We start from the raw sequence: 21,489 nt of genomic DNA, 5'->3' as shown, positions 1-21,489 counted from the left end.
GATCCACCAAGGATTTGCTGAAGAGTAAAGGCTGGGTAAAACTAATTGCATTTATTATAAATATTCCTATATGTATAGTGAGTCAAATACTGACTCAGTAAAAATTCTGGCTGAATTAAGTCAGATTCTGCTCTGTTTTAGATAATAACTTCTAACTAATTTCTGAAACTACATATATGCATATTTGAGCTGGTAAATACATTCCTAAGAATCTTTGCTAGCAGCAGCTAAATGCAAAGAAATGCTTCATATTTTATCACTAATCACATTCCAACAAATAGTGCTGGAATAATTGCAGTTTCATACAGTTAGTTGCCTTTTAAAAAGTAGAGTGTGAATTTCAGCTAGAAAGAGACAACTTTTCACAAAGATTCATCAGATTATCAGCTTTGTTGGATTCCAGCATCTGAACCCTGTGCCAAACAAAGAGAAGAAACTCTCTAACAAAGCTTCACTCTCTGTTCAGAATAGCACTGGGCAAAGATTTACAAGACCAAGCACTGCAGCCCAGCTATGTCAGCAGTTCTGAGCCTCTTTTGTCATTTCGCAGTCTGTGAAATTCGTTGTTGTGCTTTGCTCAAAATGCCATCTCTTTGGGTTAGTACTGTCACAATATGACCTGTCTGCAATATAAGCACAGTGGAGAGCTACACTTCACTAGGATTCCCAGGTAGAAGAAATTAATAGAGACAACATAAATGTAAGAAAGAGCATAGACATAACCTTTACTTATTATTTTGGGGATATTTCGGTGTTGTAGGACAGATGAGATGTGATTTTTTCCTTGCACAATGACAAGGGTTCCTCTGAAAATTTAAATTTCTTTATTATTCCAAGAGAATGTACTTTAGAAGTGCATTAAGAAAAGTGAATAAGGCTTCAGCTTTACACAGGACAGTATTATTCCTTTATCTTAATTAATTTCCTGAAAGGAGTTGTAGATCATTGGATCCCTTTAGAGACAGAGGAGCTCAGATACTTGCTGTCACATGGCACAGTGACATTAGTTTGGGTGACCTGGTGAGAAGAGCCTTTCAGTACTAATGTTGCTCAAATAGTATTTATATAGTAAAAGATGATCCATTGTCAGTCAGAATTTCACTAGTCTGTCTTGAATGATAAGTATCAGAGTTTGTCCTCAAACTACGTTTATTGTCTTTCTTGTCTCTCTTGCACCATAGGTCCTTCATTAGCTTCACAAAATAACTTCTGAACTTCACTCCAATAAATGCATAGAGCACAGGGTTCACACAACAGTGTAGAAATGCTATGGCTTCAGTGGTGTATTTTGCATAAGCCATTATCTTGTCACTGTCACAAGATTTGTCAATCTTGCCCATGTTGACAGCTGTTATGAGAAGTACAATGTTATAAGGTACCTGGCAAACTAGGAAAACAGCTACAATTAATACAATTACACGGATTGCTTTGTTTCTTTTGGAATTCTGAGCTTGTTGTAAGGATTTGACAATGAAGGTGTAGCAAAAAATCATGAATATGAAAGGTATAAAAAATCCAAATGAAACTTGTAGCCACAGCAGTAGCGATTTCAGCGTTGTGCTTTCAGACATTCCGTCAAATCTGTGATCACAAATCTCTTTGGTTTCATTGATGGAGAAGCTGTAACTTTCACTGTACAGAAAAGAGGAAGTGGAGATTAAAATTGATGATATCCACACAGCCAAACAAATGAGTTTACTATGTGCCAGAGTCCTTGCCCTGAGTTTAAAAGACTTTGTTGCCTGTACGATAGCAATGTACCGGTCCACGCTGATAAAGGCCAAAAGCAGCATGCCACAGCTGAAGTTGATTGCATAGATACCTCTAGTCATTTTGCAAATGAAGTCACCAAAAATCCATTCATCAGCTGCATAATTCACTGCCCACAGTGGAAGAGTAAGAACAAACAGTATGTCTGCTATGGCCATGTTGAAGAGGTACACATCCGTCATGGACTTGGTTCTTTCGTATAAAGCAAAGGTCATCACCACAAAGATGTTACCCAAGAGGCCAATGATACAAATCAATGAATATGCAACTGGCAGAAATGCTCTTGTGAAGTTCCTGACCTCCAGCTTAGAACAAGGTTGCATGATTAGAGAAGCATAGTCTGAATAATAGGGGTAATCTGTGGAACAAGGGTCTGTCTGTAGAAAAGGAGAACACGAGTTAGCACACAGATGTTAATCTTTAATCCTTGTGTAGTAGAAACGTGACAGATAACTGACCGCACATTCCAATTACAAATGCAATTAACACTACAGACCAGGCTTGTGTGAACTATCTAGGAAATTTCACAAATTCATACTTACAATATGAATGTGGAAATAATCCTTTTGCATGTCCCAAAGGCCTTCATATTTAAGTGCATTTTGCGGAAAGTACAAGTCTGCTGTCACAGAAGACTGTGGTGTAAATATCTGAATCTGAATTAGGGGTCTAGTCTTTCTTTACCATCACACAAGGCAAACAGGCCTTTCTAGCATGTTATGCATTTCATACTAATGTAGCTTGACTAAATCAAGCCCAAAAATGATTGCTTCTCTCTACTCAGAAAGACAGACAATCTATGACAGCTAGTCTGAGACACATTTACCTGGACTATAAACACCAAATCTATAGCGAAAGTTCAATAAACAGTGTGTTTTGATTGAACTCTACTGTCAGAAACATCTCTTCAGATTTTCACTCCTGAAATTATGGCGTTTGGATCTGCAGATTCAAGGAACTGGGTCTTATAGAGTCATTGCTTTATTGATATACAAATATATATCAATTTATATCAATTTGATACTTACAAAATTCATTTTGGCAGTACACTTCTCAGAAAAAAATGTTCAGAAAGACCTCAAAATACTTTCCCAAGTATTTCTGTAAAGAAAATAAAGTTGATTGGATCAGGATACCAGCACAATAAGTGTGAGCAAGTAGAAAAACAAAACTGGAAATAAAACCTACTCAGAACAGAAGGTCATCACTGGACCACGTTAACAAATCACACATCTCTACAAAATATGCAGCTGTAGAAACTGAATGGTTTTTATCAGTATTATTAAGAGCACAGTCCTATATTTTGAATGTTTATTCATAGGTTAATAAATGATATATGAGAATATGTGACTACTACTTCACATTGAATTTGCACCACAAAAAATTATAATAAATTAAATTTTACTTTGAGAACTTCTGTATGACAATGGCAATCTGTGTATTGAGGGAAATACAGAAAAAATAAACAGCACTCCCTTAGTATACTTCATAACAGTAATGCAACAATTTACCTTTTTTCCCACTCTGACATTTTATAAGTGTCTCAGCACTTTCAACACGATATTATTTGTCCTTTTTTATTACACTAGTGAGGTAATTGAAGAGCAACAGAATAAGAGCTTCTTATAGTGCAGAGGATAGTACACAATATATGAACAGACTGAGCACAGGTGTTTTGGTCAGTGCACAGATTTACAGTGCAGCATTCAGTGTGCACTTCAGACAGCACTCCACAATAAAAAAAAATTGCTTTCTTTATCATTGTGATACCTAACTGTTTTACAAATTTACAAATCTTACTTAATTTTCACAACACCCTGTGGTGAAGAAGTATTACCACCTTATTTAGAAGGGAAAATCTGAGTCATTAGAGTGAAGTATCCACTTAAGATGCTCAGTTTGAGACAGATAGTTCAACACCACTTCTAAGAGTACTTAAAATGGTGAAGGACTTCAGCTAAGTAAAGGATTAAATCCATTAACTACTTGTATCCATAGGATCCAAGGATCAGACTTCTGCCAATCAGATCATGGGTGCTAGTCACAGAAAAATAAAATGGGGAACATGCCCATGGGTGGCCACATGTGGGAAGCTGGTCTTAAATAACTTGTTCCACCTCACACAGGAGTCCATGGGCAGGAGTTTTAATTCCTCAGCATTCCCATGCATGAGTTCAGTCCCTCAGCATTCCCATGCATGAGTTCAGTCCTTCCCTTCTTCCCATTAGAAAGAGAACTGTATCTATCACCAAGGCAGTAATATCAGGGACAGGATGACACGAGGTCCCATATATGCCAAGGCTGGGAAGGGCAGATTTGTCTAGAGTTTGTCTGCTTTTTGATAGTCATGCTACTAATTGGGAAGAGCACGAGTCAGCTTTAATTCTACAAAACCAAAACTTTTTTGTTTGGGAATTACCTAATGTTGAAAACAAGAGAGAGAGAATTTGTAAAAGTGGGGCAGATGAAGTCCAGATATAATGGGGAAATTGGGGGAGGGAAAGGACAGAACATAATGAGGATGACTCATGTGGGGATGCTGGCTCATGGCAGAGGGCTGCAGCTGGGTAACTGATGATGTTGCTAAGGCATCACAGCTTATCTGGATTTCCTGCACTTTAAACAAACCTTTAACTATCTCTCCAGTTTATTCTGCTGGCTTTTCAAAACTGATTTTTAGAAGCTGCAGGAATATGATAGCCTGAAAGTGCTTGAAGCAAATTTCAAACAATATAAAGGTATCTCTCAGAAGTGCAGAGATGTATAGGGCAAGCAGGTGAGTTATGAAATTAACCTGGGTCTGTGGTCCCCTAGCCCATCTTTGCACAATTTTAGTCACTGTCTGCTGCTTTGCACTTTCTGATCTGATCCAGCCACACACTCACGACCTTGCTTGGTGTTTCTGTTAGCCTTTGCACTTGGCTGCAGCCACAGTAACTCTACAGTTGGGGGTACCTGTCTAGGTTAGTATTTTAGAAACTGTTATTTTATTGTTGAAAGAAAAATACCATTCTAGGTGTTGGCCCTTCAGGTCTTTTTAAGACTTTCATGGTTAAAATATACTGAGAGGGTCTGACAGCCTAGGGAGTCGTGGGTATTTTCTACAGCCTGCAAGGAGGGCTAAGAAGGGAAATCTTGTCAGATAATCACTAAGAAAAGGCTCTTTAGTTTGCAGAAGAGCTCAGCAGAGACCGTATGGGGAACAACAACTACTCATCACAGGAGAGATGCATATTCTCCCTGATCCTACAAGAATTCAAAAAGCCACCACCAGTCACACACTTATTCACAAAATTACTTTGACTGTCCAGCAGAAGCTTCTGTAGCAAAAGACCCAAAAACTGAAATCAGAATTTCAGACATCAGATTTAGACCTGATTTAAATCTCTTGAGCTGACTTCCTTTTCTGAATTCAAAACAGCATTCACAGAAGTTATTAAAAAGATGTGTTGGCTGCTGAGGAAGTTGAATCAGAGCTCATATAAACACAATTTCCTTTTTGATTTAAATCTTTCTAACAGTGTTTCAGTAGGCACATTTATAATTTATATCCTGCACATTTACATCTTTTTTTATGTATTAGGTAAATATAAAAACTAATTTTCATATCTATCTATATCTATATCTATCTATCCATCTCTCTCTATATATAAGGTGGTGCGTCCTAACATTGGTTATGTACTAAATATGGGTAGTACATATCTGTTCATGTGCACTCAAAAACATCTATGTTCTGAATATTAAATATATAAGCCTTGAAGTATTTGAGCTTAGCATTTTCCACTTGATCCATATCATCACATTTCTTTTCACTATGAAAGCAGTGTGTGAGCACTCAAAGGTAAGACTAAACCACAATCTTAAGAAAAAATATACTATTTGAATAATACAAAGAAAAGACAATGAATAAAGACAGACCTGAGGAAAAAGACAGAATTCTATGAAGAAAAAATTCAGTCACTAAGTACATTTAAGAATAGTCTACCCTTGTAAATAGAATCCCATTTACATGTTCAGTTTAATACATTTGCCACACATATACACAGATTACAGATTATCTGTTTTATTTTAGTACTTACCCAATCTGAAAATCGTCTGAAGGCCAAGTGAAAGAGGATGTGTGATTCTTTTAAAGTCTGTTTTGGCTGCCTCAAGCACATTTACTATCAGCCTCAACAAAAGTACACTCTAATTTAGAAAACAAGAAATAACAGCATTAGTTAAAGGTACAGAGTTAAATTGAAATAACCACCACTTCCCTCTCACAAGCAACAGAAATAACCTGGTTTTTATGTAAAGGAAAATGTTGCTGTGCTGAAAACATACAAGCTGGAGGCAAATATTTTATTAATTTACTAATTACTCTACCTATGTAATGATATTATTTTTAAAATAATCAAGCTAGAATCAGAATCATAATAAGCAGGGTGTTAATTGCCACTGTGCTCAGAACATGTCCTGAATGATGACCTGATTTTGCAAAGGGTGCACTTAATGTCATGCAGATAAGTAGTTTCGACATAAATAATTTAAATCAACAAGACTGCTTATAGTAAAACTGTGAAATGAGACAAGTAATAATTACCAAACTAATTAGCAGGTGTTTTAGAAGAAAAAAAATAGTAATCTGTTATATGTCAAGGTGCACACAACCCAAATATTTGTCAAGGTCTGCCAACACAAAATGTGTAAATGCAAGTAAATAAGTGAAATGCGGTTGTATTTGGCTGTTTGGCACAAACATTTGCTGTTCATATTCATGCTGTTCAGGTCTGTTGCTAAAGTTAGTTAGAACTAGACACGGAATAATTTAATTTCAGGATTCCTGAATTTTAAAACTTAGAAAGGTTTCTTTTCCAGACCTTGGTTCTGAACACAACCTAGATGGTTTAATTAACAGGAAAGGGTGAAAAAAAACCAAAACCTGTTAAACCTCCCTCTTTGAACTCCTTATTTATTTTATAAATTGTCTATGGCGTCTTATTAGAGATGCCACATGGCATAAATACTGACAGTCTTGTAAGATTCTGATATGATTAAATTAATAGAACACTGGACCTAAAGAAATGAAGGATGACAGATGTTCTGCTCACTCACCTTTTTTTCTAAACTGAGCATATCACAACAGCAGTGGCTCCCTACCATCTTAAGGTTTTGGGCTTCTTCCCACCGACCACACCCAGTAAATGGAACAAAAACTCTGCCTGGTGTCAAAAAGGAGAACTGGTAGATTTAAAGCACCATGTTGCAATGGATCATAATCATCTAAGCAGACACATGTCATTTTCTCAAAGGCTCATTTTCCCAGTGTCCAATACTGCAACTATAACCAAATACATGTGCAGGGAACAACACAGAGATAGCTGAAAGCCCTGAAATGAGAGTCTTGTTTTACCTAAGTGTGCATGCAGATGTGGTGAAAGCATGTTTTGATTGTTACTGCTGAACAGTAATCTTCACTTTGATGCATACAAAGCAAAAAAGTGTGAAATCTATCTGTGACTTAAATAACTTTAGCAGGGTCACTATAAGATTGATTTTGCCCCTTTATAGCTGTTTGGACTAAACCACTCCCTGTCATCACAGAACTGGAGCATGTTGTGACTAAATCCATAACAAAATTAAGCACTTGAAAATAGTTTTATAAAGTCCAGTAGCATGGAGGAAAGAAGATGTTTAAGTTTCAGTGCAGAGACAAGGAAGACAGAAGTTCTTGTGAATCTTTCAAGACATCCTTAATTAAAACAGTGAAGTACTCTTCACTCTATTATTTATAATTTAATAATTCATAATGATTTCCATAATTAAAACTTCACAGGTTTTCAGGCCATCCTTTGAACCTTTGCTAAAAGGGGCTTTGGCTTTTCTTTTAACTACATTCTTGTGCTGGTTTGCTAACTCATTTGCCTGTCAAATTGTAATAATGTAAATCATCTAATTAAATAGAGATGAGTCCTGGAAGGTAGTTTCTGAGGTTTCTTAGAAAGAAAACACAAGCTTCACTTTGAAATCTCCCATCCCTCAAGTGCTGCAAGGCACAGTGCATTTACTCCTGATAAACTCCTTGTAGTAACATAGCTACTTATAACAGCCTCGATCCTGTTTACAGAGAACTCCCTTTCTGTAAGCACTGTCTGAAGAAAACCACTGGTTCCTGTTCACAGTCTCAGACAGTTTGAAACAAGGGCTCAAACCTCGTTAAAAGCAGCAAATTCAGAGCAGGGACACATTCCATTGGTAATGGAATTTGCTGATATGTCATTGTGGGATATTTCACTGAAGCATTTCTAGTGCTTCTTTCCCATAACTTTGGGAGTGAAGAGATGAATCTGTGGCTTGCAAAGCAAACTTCATTACACAAAAACAAATGTAACACATGCAGTCAAGTAACCAGCAAATGATGAGTAACAGAAGTAGAAAATCCCTCTCCATTACAAAACCATCTGTGACTTCAAATCACCAGTATGATTGTCCATTATGATTGTAATACATAATCAGACAAGCACTTCTAGTAATAGCTTCCAACATCTCAGGCAACAACTTACCTTTGGAATACCAAGATTAGCCTGTGAAGAAGCTGAATATTATCAACATATTTTCATGGAATGAGAGTTATCAAAATACAGATCAGATTTTCAATGGTTAATTAAAAGATAAATCAGAGCTTTAGCTAATCCTTTACAAAAGCTATTGCTCACCTTTTTCCATAATCAGGTGCTTTCTAATTTAAAGGCATCTTGTAATTTTAGTCTGTAATATATTCAGTAGCACAAATAACAATCTTTCAGAAGGTGAAGAATTCACCATTACCACAAGGTACCTAGTCCAACTTACCTTTCCAACACAGTTTCTTTCAATCAGTCATCCTTTACAGGCTCTTTGTGCTTCACCTTCACACTGAGGCAAGTGGAAAGAGTTCGTTCTTTTTAGCACAACTCTTTGCCCATCTGTGTGTTAGCTAGTTTTGGTTCATATGTTAGAGCTCTGAAAGGAAATCTGCTCTTGCTTAGCTAATATGGTAACTGTGGTTTTTCAAATCTCACCACATGTTAGTTTTCTGCCACCATTAATTAAGGAAATAAAATATTTAAAGATAAAGAAAGAAAAGCCATTGCCTGAGTTGTTCCAGAATCCACTTGTTTCTTCTGAAGTGACACAATATGTCCCATTTTTTAATTCTAAAAGAAAGGTACCATGCACTCCTATGTTCTTCCAACCTGATTTCATGTCCCTTCAGTTAAATTTAGACCAGTCTAATCCAATTCAAAAACCTAGCCATCAGCTGAAGTTCTAGTCTCTTCATCATTCTTTTGGACTATGAATTGTAAATTATGTATTTACATTCAAGTTGCTTATGTTACCTATTTAATTTTCTCATCACAATCATCCAACATTTTCAATATGTATTTTTTTCTCATCAATTCCATCAAAATTTCCTTCTTTTGTTTGCATCTAGCTTTTTACTTCTTGTCAAACATTTTTGCTGGTTTTGGTATTTCTGTATTTAGTTTTTTTGTTCTCCCTATTTCTTCCTCTTTCTTTGTTCAGCTTTTCTAGATTTCTCTTATTCCCATCTCTTGTTGTCTTTATAATTTCTCTTCAGCATTACATTTTGCAATACTCCTCTCACTTACTTCCCCTTTGATCATTTTTGTTCCCATTTTACCTCAGTCCTATCTGCTTCCATTATCCCCTTGCCAGATGCAGCCCTCCTCTTACATTATGAGGTGTCAGTGACTGAGATCCACCCCACACTGACCAGCACCCATCAATGTTTTTATCACTTGGTCACCTCTGTCAAACCAGTCAGGGAAGACAGAGCCCTCCTAAAGGCCTTCTCCAGATTTCTTTTCCCCCACAGGAGCAAACAGGGCTCAGAGATTAAGTGGGTAGCAGTTAAAAACAGAGCCCTTGGGAAGGAGCCTGCACAGTCAGTGCTTAGGGCTCACCTCCAGCCCAAGGCATGACTGTGTTTGTAAGGTGTGTCAATCTATCTCTTTTCTTCCACCAATACACTCAATATTTATCTTGAAAATGAAGTGAGGCTGCAAAAAAACCAGCCTGATGGGAAACAGTTTGCTGGTCATGGTAAAGATTCAGATGTGATTTCTTGTCAGACTAAACATGGAATTTCTGAAGGAGGAGCACAGTCATACTCAGAGCACTCCTCTGCTTCACTGCAGCACCACTTCTTAGAACCAGCTGAGCTCATAGCAGGCCTGAGTTCCAGAAAAAAGCATGAAGAGCAGTAAGTGTATCGTCCTGTTGATAATCACTGACTTCAGAGAATCTGGTTAAACAGATTTTATTCTACTGGAGAAAATGGTAAACCAAAGTTATAAATCAAAAATTATCAGGAAATTTTTATGGCAAAAATGCTGATTTATAAAATGCACCAAGATGCACAGCTGAGTCATTCTGTGCTTGTTTATGCTTTTATTCTCTTTTGTAGTCTGAGCTTATAGGTCAGGATGTTTCCTAGCTTTGGACAGAGAAAGTAGGCAGTGAGTAATGTCATTCCATGGTTTAAGATCTCACAGAAGTTTAGACAGAAAAAATAATAGAAATCACAAAGAACAGCAAGTCCCATGAGGTGTAAGATCAGCATTTTCCAATTAACACCCTTCAACTTTTCATCAAAATGTTTCTAGGATATCTAAAGGTATTCTGAAGGAAAGATCTGCTTTATTGAAATTAGGGTTTTTTTTTCTTTAAGAAAAAACCTTTTTCTAGCTTATGCTGTATTTGGTCTATTTCTAACTATCCCCTTTTGACTGCTTATCTTAAAAAGGTTTAAGAATCATTTCTGGTGAAAGTGTCTCCCCAGGTTATGCCAGAAGTAATTAACCCTTACAGTGATGAACAAAATGGTATAATACTTGTACTGCCAAGGGCCAATTGAGTGAAGATGCCAGGCACTCGTGTTCTCACTTACCTTCCTTCTCAATCCACAGGAAACTGTTTTATAGACCAGAAAATAAATGTTTGTTCCTGAAATCCCAAGAAAGGAGTCACAATCACAGTCTCTAATTTAGGGACTTAAGATCATATTCTTGCTAAAGTCAAGCTACATTTTTTTAAATTAAGTATATCACCTCAAAGAAGACAAAATATTGCAAGATATTTCCAAATAACTGCTGCTTTCTGAAGTCAATGGTCTACTGCAAGAATGTTCTGCTGAATTGTCTGCCAGTGTTTGACTAATTTACATTAGGCTGTAGAGAACAAGTGAATTTCCATGTCAGAAATGTTGCACACACAAAAGATACAAGCAGAGGTAAGTATGCTTATATATTAAGAAATATATGCTTATATATTAAGAAATATAATAATTTCTATGTTTTTGATCCTGTAGTCAGACCATACCCATTGTGGTAACATTTTTTTATTGCTTGACTCAGTCACTCACTCTGTTTCATGTCTTGTTGAAATAACTACCAAAGTAGTTTCTCAGAGCCTGTCATCACTCTGTAGTCCCAAAAATTTACATTTTAACCTGAATATGTTGAGTACAGAGACCTGATCTTTTTTTAGGCCTGTCCTTTCCTTATATGACTGGTTTTTTTACAAGACACCCACACCATGGGATGTCCCAATCCTATCTCTTCAGCAGTGGACTTCACAGCCTGTGTAAGAGCTAAAAGATAATTTAAAAGTTGTTTGTATACCCAATGGTGCAATTGGATGGGCAGGACAGAAGTTTAAAGGGGTCTGTAATCCCAGCTCCCACAGAAAACCACAGACAATGAAATGGAAGAATGAAATTTGAACTTGTGTCTGCACAATATGCTGGATACAGATCAGAGATTATTTCTTTCCTCCTGCATGGGCCAAGTTACAGCACATGCTTTTCAGCATGTGAGCTGTGATTTTGCTGATTGTAAAGACAAACTGGAGGTGCTGGCTGGCCACTTCAATGAGATCATGACTCCCTCATTTTACATCTATACCATAGCGCAGGCTGTAACCACTAACCACACCAATGAGCTGAGTCTACCCAGAGAGAAATTGCCACAAGAGATTGCTCTGCAAGGATGAAAATCTCCTTTCAGGTCTTCTGGACAGGATGAATTACTGCTCTCGTACAGTCACCACTGAGATGCCACTTGTGCAGGCTGGTATAGGAAAGAAGTTGTGTCCTAATCACACATCCTCTCTATGGTCAGATATTAATCAGTGGGACAATCAAGCACATTTAAATAATTTTGCTTTTAATAAGTTTTAAATGTTACAGGCACTTGCACAGCAGAAGAGTTGCACCATGATCCCTTTAGAGCACTGAGCATAACCATTTATTTCTGTGGGGATTGGGAGGGAAAGGAAATGCACAGAGCTGCACTGGGCATGCAGAGAGCTGTGTTGTGCCAAGCAGATAACAGGGAAAGTGCTGCTGACACAGGATCCTCTGCTGTGCACAGCTAACACATCTGTCTGGATTCATATTGCAGCAGATAGGAAACCTTTCACTTCCCTTCTAAGAGTGGGCAGCTGTTGTTATCATTAGATCTCTAGGTCTTTAGGCATGCAATCACCGGTAGTTAGGGCTTTGAAAACACTGATTTTTCCACTGTGATTTCAGAGGTGGTAAAAAAAAAAAAAAAAAAGAAAAGTTAAAAAAACCCAAAACAAAACCCAAATAAGTAATGGGAGGCACATTACTGAATGTTTCCTCACAGAAGCAACATATGGGCAATTGCAGTTGATTAATTTTGTGCTACACAGAGAATGCAAGCATGTGCTTACATCCATTGCTGAGGGATGATAGGCTTGTTTCTTTAAATATAATCTGGCCTGCACAAAGACAGGAACTTGCTAATGATGTGGGATGTTAGAGAATCAAGCAGGACAGCTATTATCTACTGAAATAATACTATAGGATTATATACTCTCCAACAGCCTGGAGAGTGAAGAACAGTTAGCCCAGTTACCCAGGTATCACTGTCCTGGTGACACCAGGAGCACAAAGGGACAAGTCAGTTATGTAGGTATTCTGGCACAGATTTGAACTTCAGTGAATGGGTTGACCCTGGCTGGATGCCAGGTGCCCACCAAAGCATTTCTATCACTCCCCTCCTCAAACAGACAGGGGAGTGGAAATATAATGAAAGGCTCATGAGATAAGGGCAGGGAGAGATTGCTTCACCTGGGCATCTCTAGAGCTGTTATATTCTCTCACATATTCTTATTCTTCTCTTCTTTATGTCATTGCTCTTGTGAAGTTTTCCCCCCACCTTCTTAAATATATTATCCCAGAGGCTCTGCCACCCTCGCTTATGGACTTGGCCTTGACCAGCAATGCATCTGTCTTGGAGTGTCTGGCATTGGGTGTGTCGGACATGGGAAGCTGGAGCATCCCCCACCCACCTCCGCCAAAACATTGCCACACAAACCCAATGTAACCTGGAAAACCAAAAACTTGTTTATGGCTCTTAGCCTTGTCAAGGAAATTTCTTCATCTGCAGCAAAACTTTTCAACAGGTCTCTCAGTGTATCTTCCTTACCCGGTGCAAAGCTGTGGCAGATAGTTCAGGAGCAGATGCAATACAGCCCCCAAAGGACCTATTTATTAATCTTTCTCCAAGTTAGATTATTTTTGATGCCTACCCAGGCACCTTGCTCATCTCTTCATGGCATCATCCCTGCTTGTTGCAGGGGGATTGTACTAGATGACCTTTGAAGACCCCTTTCAAACCAAACTATTCCATGATTTTAGAATTATATTTTAGAATTATATGATTGTGCTGTATGACACAAACATTTTCTTTACTGAGGGGGGAAAGATATATGTGTTTGTGAGGACACACTTGAGAAAGCTGGCAAGCCACGGTCCTTTCTCCCCAGGATGTTTTGGTTGCCTCCACTGCTGAGATTTTGAAAAGTGAACTAGTATTAACCACGTCCTGCTTTACTGCATCTTCCTCCCACTTTGTTGGCTAGGCTTGACAGGCATCTAATTTTGCATTGGTCTATCACTCATCCCCAGTGGGCTCTCACTACTCTGAAGATTTAGTCCCTGTTCCAGGAATCAGCACCGAAATGCTAACTGGGACACCCTCACCAGGATCTGCTGCTGCTGCTCCCCATTGTTGCTCTCTGTGGTCCTACACAAACTCTTAGCTCTATCTGCTTCCTCCTACAAAGATGAACATCTGACAGATATGTTTCTTTCTCTTGCCCCCAAAATATTCTTTTTGTCCGTGTTCAGCTGACCTCACCAGGTATGGCATTGTAGCAGTAACTTGTAATTTCCTCATCATCCAAACCAGCTGTTTCAGTACTCAGGTAGACATTTCTTAGCGCCAAGAGTGCAAGTAATAGTGCAAGAGGGTGAGAGGCCATGCCAGCAGCTGGAGAGAAGCCTTTGAGCACAAAATGAAGCTCTCAAATGTAGCCACTCCGCCTGGTTAAGTGAAATGGAAGGTGAATGTGAGTTTGGTCCAGTGTGACACAACAGGTGTGTGGCAAGAGTCAGTATTTTTCAGTTCCCCCTGAAGGCTCTTTTATGATTTAGAAATAACTTTTCTTTACACTAATTTTCCTTTTCATCACTGCTGAGTGCAAGACTGTGAAAGGCAAAACAGAATGTTAGACTGAAAGATTTTTACAAGCAACAGATTTGTGGTTAAAAGTTATTTCAACCTTCTGCTGAGGAAGACGCCTCCTCACACAAGGTAGCACAAGGTGTTTTTTTTTAAAGCTCCCCTCTGATTATAAGTTAATTAAAAAGCTGCTGTTTGTAAAGAAGAAAGAAACTTCTGGAGTTCAATTTTCTATAACCCATGAGCTAAGGGTGCTTTTTTTGGAGAGGGCCTATGAGAATTTTTAATTAAGTTAAAAGCTTATTATTCTAATAATTAGAAAATACCAGAATCATTGGAAAATACTAGATTTGTATCTTCTAACAGTCATATATAGAGATTTCTGATTGCTTACAATTTTATCTTGGTATATCTGAAGTGACGACATCCTACTCTAAAAGTATTTCATCTTCTCTCTTTCTGCACTACTGCAAGGCCCAGGGTGGTTTTCAGTCTGTGTTAGAATACAGTAGCACCCAATTCACATTGAGCCTTTGAAGCTGATGTCAACAGCAGCTTTTTCAGGGGCTTGTTGCCAGCCTGCTCTCCTAAGAAGGAACTCTTCTGTCCCTGTAACTCCAGTGCTCTGAACCTCAGGCTGGAGTTTGAAGCACAGCCCCTACACAAGGACACTTAAGTACATCTCTGGTGTGCCCAATTCTGCCTCACAGCCCCTCCTGAGACTTTAACCTCTCAGTCTGCCTGGTTCCAGCACCTCTTCTCACTACACAATAGCTTTAATGTACCACCAAAAGTTCAGCTTCCATTGCTGAACTCCTCAGGAGCTATACAGTGCTCCTAAGGGGAAAACCAAATCTGCTTGATTTGAAGGCAATCCAAGGGTTTTCTTCCAGGTCCCTGGAAGACTTGAAAGTATATTAGTGAGGCCTCCACCCACATGCAGAACTACACTGAACTGTCTTTATTGGAGGGCCTGTTGTGTCTTTCTCCCCTCCGACTTGTTCTAATGGCTCAGATCAGCACCAGAGTAGGCTTTTTTCCTCCTGAGCAGTAGCATTACCATCTCCCCAGACCCCAATCAGTCACAGGATTTTTTAAGTAACCATCTTGTGGTTACCTGTGCTGTTCTTAGAGTGGCACAGTTCCCAGTTTGACAGGCTTCACAACTAATGAAAGCAGAGGGCTTTTCTGAGATCAGAGGTTTCTACCTTTTCACAAACCATCAAACTACTGGGAAGGAAGAATAGCTCAACTTGCTAACACCACAGTGAAAATCTGGGAGTGAGGAATATTCTGCACCACACAGCTGGAGTGTGCCTCACCATGCTCCACCAGGACTTCAGTACTGGTCCCATGTTGCCTCACCACTGCCTGTTCCAACCCCAAATAAACAACAGAGGATCCTCAAGTGTCCTTCATCCCCCCTCCTTTCTGTGCCTGGGACTAGATCTAATTTGTGCTTGTGTAGTTTTATCTCTATGTGCAGTTTCCTGCAGATAGAGGTTAAAACTAGTCCATAAGACACACCAGTGTCCCTGCATTTATTCACTCCAGTAGGTTTAACATGACAGTATTAAATTCCATTCTCCAGTGCAACCTTGTGCACAGAGAAGACACTGTCCCTTCCCAGACAAATGGTCAGTGAGGGCCATCCTCTTAGCACCTTGTACTGGTGAGCAATACCTATGGCAAAGTGTCAAAATTTCTGTTTTCCTCGAAGTGTTGGAAAATTCTACACCCTATGAGACTTTTCTGCACTGCCACATCTTCAGGTGGAGGCTTAAATTCTATTAAATATCATATTTACTAAAAAATTAAGCACATAGTTCACTAACAATCATTCCAAGTAACTGTGTGCCTCAGTCTGGTAGCTACCAACAGACTGCTGTGGTTTTAGATTAAACCCTCAGGTTAAGAATAAAAACCAGGAGAGGAAAGAGGCAGCCATTCTCAAGGAAGAAAATCTGTCTTTAGCTATGTGATTAGCTTGTCACAGCTCAACTTCTGCTCTCCTATACTGTTGCAACCTAGGAGGGAGAAACTAAGTTTCAAGCAATTAGGTTTGCTTGATTTGAATGAACTCTTTTATGTTCCTGCCTGTTGAAAGTTTGTTTCAATTCCCTTCCCTAACCCCTCAAGCACGAGAGACCCAAGTAAATCATAAAATGATTCATTAGCAGAATTTGACTCTACCATAGCGAAAAAAATTAGCAGGTAATCTGTGTAAAAAAACCAGTAGTGACAAGAAAATGTATGAATGCTATTTATTGTCAAAGACCACACAGCTGGACAGTGTTCAGTTTGCTTCCTGTGACTAACAGATCCTTTCAGTATACAACAGCACAAGTCAGGATACATTCATTTTTAAAAAATTCTAACTACACTGAGAGATGAGTAAATGAAAAAGGCTGTTCTGCAAGATTTCCTGTTCCATGATGCATGGGCAATTGGCCTACATTTGTGACCCCATTTTTCTCTCAGGTCTGTAGCCGTGCTGCACAGACGGTATTCTTTGATTCAAAGTCTGAAGGAGTGGGAATGGCCAGTGCTGGGTCCACACTGAGTCTTGAATGAGCTGCACTGCTCTCTAACCCACACTCTTTCTAGCTTCCTCACGGCTCTAAGCCTGAACCAGACCTTTAATGCTGCTCTTCAGCAAAGGCAGAAGTAGAAAGAGACAAGCAGCCTCCCCTCCGGCACCTCGGTGAATCGCAGCGGGGCCGAAGCGGCTCGGCAGAGCCCGAGCCCCAGGCGGGTGGGGCTGCGGTGGAGAAGGCAGGTGGAAGAGAACCCCTGCGGCTCTGCTCCCACCAGCAGCACGGGAGACACCCTGCCCCTAAACATCGTGCGTTTCACAGGCTCTTGACATAGCTTGTACTGCTAGAGCTGTGGCTTTACGAGGTATTCCAGTGGGTATAACAGTGGTATAACAGTGGGGCAGAGCTGTCAGGTCATGCAGTCTATATGAGCTGCTACGGCCACGCATCTCCTAATCTTTTCCCGACAAATGGATTTTCTTGCTCATTCCCTACAACACGAGACCGCAGCCAAAACTAAGGTTCACCGTCTGAATTTTTCTTTATAAATGCGGTTATGATGTCCTGATTCAGAACCAGAGTGATCCCCACCGTTAATCTCTAACATGACACAGTTATTTCTTCAGATTTTTAAATGTTTAAACTCTATCCTTGCACCTGCTTCTCCCTGCTCTAAACTGCCCAGCTTGGTACTTCATCCGGAACACACCCACATGCCCCAGGGAAGGGAGCACAGCCCCAGTCATCCCTTGTCCGTCAATGCAAAGGGAGTTTCCTGCACCAAGCCGCAGCTCCTGTGAGGCTGCCAGCACTCTTACTGTGTCAATTACACAAAACTTGCTCTCTGCTACCTCCCACTGCCTTCTCAGCTTCACTATTCTTTGGGCTAGTCTCAATTCATGTGTATGTGCTTGATTTAATTTCCTTTGTACAAACTGGATTGACTTGGGTTCTTTCAAAGTGGTACTTGGCACTGATTTCTGCATATATTTTTGTGCCTCCCTGGGTTCCTTTGCATATTTCCCTAGTTTATCTTAATACATTTTGATATTTAGTGCAAAAGCATGCATGCAAGGAATCGGTGCAGGAGAGCTCCTGTGCATTAACATCACACTTGTGTATCCTAATCTCACTTCCCAGGCTGGATGAGACAGCCCCAATGCATTTGTTTGACTGGCACGTCCAACTCCTTCAAATTAAGTATCATCATATATCATATTATCAGTATAATTAGCATGCATTTATTGAAACCAGGAACTTGTGAAAGTATTCATTAATTATAATTTCTCTTTTACAGAAGAAGACCATGAGAATTTGTCCTCTTTCTCAGCACTTCCCCCCTTCTTTAAGACCACAGCTTAAAGAGACCCGCACTGCCAAAACCTACACAAAACTCAAACCTTCTTGTATAGTTGACAGTTTCTGTTTAGGTGTCTAATTTCAAATTTCTCTAGGGCTCAATTAACTTTAGTCTACTGGGTGAATGCAACTGACAAACAACAGGCTTGCAGTGCTGCAGTCAACTATAGCTGGTGTATGTGTGTGTTGCCTTTTAATGGCAGAGCCTATTACTTAAATCTACAATTTATTCCATAAGTTATTTTAAATTTCATATTTCTCCCATGAATATGTGTTAAATTATGAAGTTTAAGTGTACATAATTCTCACCTCCAGGATTGCTTTAGTCTCTGAAGCCCAGAATTTACATTTTGTAATTTCATCCTGGCTTGCTTTGAAATATTCATCTTTCAGTTCTATCAGTTTTCTTTAAATGGACAGAGCACAGACCTCTTACTTTGCAGTTCAAAGGAGATGAAGAAAACATCACTCAAGATGTCAGCCACTTAACACAATAAAGGTGCTTTTCTTATAAAGGTTGCCAGAATTTTGTAAAACCCAATCTCTTTCAAACGTTTCTAGGCAGCCAAGTATCACATTGATTTCAAGGAAATGTATGCTTCTAGATTTTGCCTAAATTCTTCCCTAATTTATCCCCAAGCCAGTATTAGTTCGACAGTTTTAAGAATTTTAATTGTGTTTAGAATGAACTGGAAGGAATTTTCAGGGAGACCAGACAGCACCATGAGGGGTAGGCACAGCCAGACATGCTCCTGAGCAGCAGCCTCTTTGCCCAGAATTTCCCCCTTCCCTCTCTGCCCATGCTTGCTCCTCCAAACCACCACGATCCCTCCCTTTCTCCCCACTTGGTTCTGCCTCTAAATATCCCAGAACAGGATTTATACACACCCCAATCTTCTCCAACATCCCATGCCTCTGTAGATCACTGAGCCTGTGAGATGAGCTCTCCTGAGATGGCCCAGGAAAGACAGAGCAAGAGGTTTCGGCTTCAGGAGCTCCAGTTTAGTATTGGGCTTCCCCTTGCTCCTCTGTGCTTAAAAGAGCTGAGCTGTAATCCCAAACCCAACATTCACCAATGCAAAAAGCAGGTGGGCTGCACCACCACCTCTCCTCACATGGCCTTTCCCAGACATGTGTCAGTTCCTGGGTGGGCAGCGCTCCCTGCACAACCAGCCCGTGGCCACTGCAGATTCTGAGGAAGTGCTGATGTGGGTGGCTCCAGTGTGCTGAGCCTCACAGCCCCACACCTCAGGACAGGAGCTGCTGGATCACAGCAGCCCCCAGCAGTGGCACCTGCACAAGTTACCTCTTGCCTCTGGCCTGCTTTGCATTTGTAGAACTGAGCTTTTTATCACATAACCTAACACAGACCACCAGAACTACCTGTCTGAAACATGATGGAGTTTAAAAGCAAATCTGCAACAACCACCTAAGCAAAAAATGCATCTGGAAGCACTGCTCTGCCACGTGCCAGCCTTTTCCCAACAGCTCCCCTTGCAGCACAGCCTGAAGGACACCTGTCAGCCAAAACAGACCACGTTGTGAGTGCAACGTGGAAACTTTTCCAATTCTCACAAAAAAAGAGGTGAAGCAGTTTCTTGCTACAAAAGTGCATGCGATACTTTTACAGAGGGAGTGGCGCAAACGACCTGATTTTACTACTTTGTACCTATTGCGGTTTCCCCATAGCACAGAGCAATTGAAACAAAACACTTAAAGCTGTCAAGAAACTGAAAAACAACTTAGGCTTATTTTTAAACTTAGATCCAAGTCTAGAGATCAGCTGCAGTTATTCAAGCAGCACACTGTTCAATTACGTTCCAAGTCCCCGTTTCCTAAAAGATTTCTTCAAGGACATAAGATTTAAATCCTTACAGTAGAGTCAATGTTAAATTACTGTATTTGCAAACGTTGGCCTTTCTCCGTGGGACAGTTAGCATGGACATAAACACCTGCATTGATAAACTGTAGCAAAACTATTTCTACCTGCAAACAGGGTGGTTTGCATGCACAGAGGCAGCCAGAGGGTCTGTCTGTCCCCATAACTAGCTTTCCATACAGTGGTCTGTTTCCACAGAATCATGGAATAATGAACATTGAAAGGGCTTGGTGCAGATCCAGTCTGCTACTCAAAGCAGACCTAACTTCAAAGCTAGATCAGGTGGCTCTGAGTCTGTCCATTAGAGTTCTGAAAATTTCCGGTGATGAAGACTTCACAATCTCTCTGGGTATCTGCTCAAAGTCCTGGACCATTTTCAAGGTGATTCTTTAGGTTTTATCTCATGTATGCAACTGGAATTTCTCTCACTGCAGATTACTGTCCTTCTACTAGGCACCTGTAGGAAGAGTACAGGTCTTTTTTCCATATGGTAAGCATGGATCTGTTTAGCCCCACATCTTTACCTTCTCTTCTACAGGCAGAACAGTCCAAGCGCTTCATAGACCACATATCCCAGCCCCACCACCATCCTAAGCTGCTCTACCAGGCTCTATTTTGCTGGCAACTCTTGGGGGAGCCAAGCTGAGCACAACACTCCAAGTACTGCTCTCACAAGGAAGGGAAAGTAACCACTTCCCTCAGCCTGCACACTGAGCCACACTTCTAGGCTTTCACAGCTGCCCCCAGGCCCTTTTCTGCAAAGCTGTTCTTTATCCAGCCTATCTGCTCACAATTTGGCAACAGATACTTTGGGAGATTTTGACATCTAGCCTGGAAAGGATTTAGCTTCAGCAAGAATGAGATCAATTACAAATCTACCAAAACTGTGCCTCTTGTAATTCAGTTCAATTTGTCTTGGCTCTGCCTTACAAGGAAATCATCAAACCAAAGGACATGGATCTGGCACCACAAAGTTCTACCCATGGATGAATTTTTTTCCTGAAGGCTGGTCTTCGTTGATAGCATTTCATCAGTGAAAATGACTATACTAAAATGAAAACAAAGCAGTAAACGCCATCTTTACCAGCATCACCTAATCAGGTGTTTCAGTTGTCTCAAGAGCTAGGTGTAGTTGTAACCATATGCAGTTGAAACAGTGTAGAGCTGATAGTGATTTTACTGTATCTGGGGAAAGCATCACTTAAAAGGAAATATTCTGAGATGTCCTGTGGTTTCCCACTTAACTTAAAAAGAGGTGGAATGTGGTAATTTCATAAAAAAAAAAGATAGGTATCAATTTTATAATCCATCCTTATTACAAGAGCTATGTTAATGCTATGAAACTGTCAGCCATAGTCTAGTTTTTACTTCTGAAAAAACACAGAATTTGTTAAAAACAGAGAGC

The 21,489-nt window shown here is 39.9% G+C and overlaps 1 protein-coding gene across 1 annotated transcript; it reads right to left on the bottom strand.

The window, feature by feature from the left end:
• Nucleotides 1–645: 645 nt before the first annotated feature.
• Nucleotides 646–8,732, bottom strand: CCR6 (C-C motif chemokine receptor 6). The gene is made up of 4 exons (XM_014255947.2): nt 8,605–8,732; nt 5,850–5,958; nt 2,799–2,871; nt 646–2,147 (listed from the first exon to the last, which is right to left on the bottom strand). Exons 3-4 carry the CDS (start codon nt 2,805–2,807, stop codon nt 1,062–1,064), a joined length of 1,095 nt encoding a protein of 364 aa, XP_014111422.1. The 5' UTR covers nt 2,808–2,871; nt 5,850–5,958; nt 8,605–8,732; the 3' UTR covers nt 646–1,061.
• Between the last annotated feature and the right edge of the window lie 12,757 nt (nt 8,733–21,489).

Source organism: Pseudopodoces humilis, chromosome 3 (assembly GCF_049639895.1).
Source record: "Pseudopodoces humilis isolate 2021_Gansu_Grassland_sample_001 chromosome 3, ASM4963989v1, whole genome shotgun sequence".
Lineage (NCBI taxonomy): Eukaryota > Metazoa > Chordata > Aves > Passeriformes > Paridae > Pseudopodoces > Pseudopodoces humilis.
Note: the sequence above shows the minus strand (reverse complement) of the source record. Positions and strands in the feature narration are given on the sequence as shown.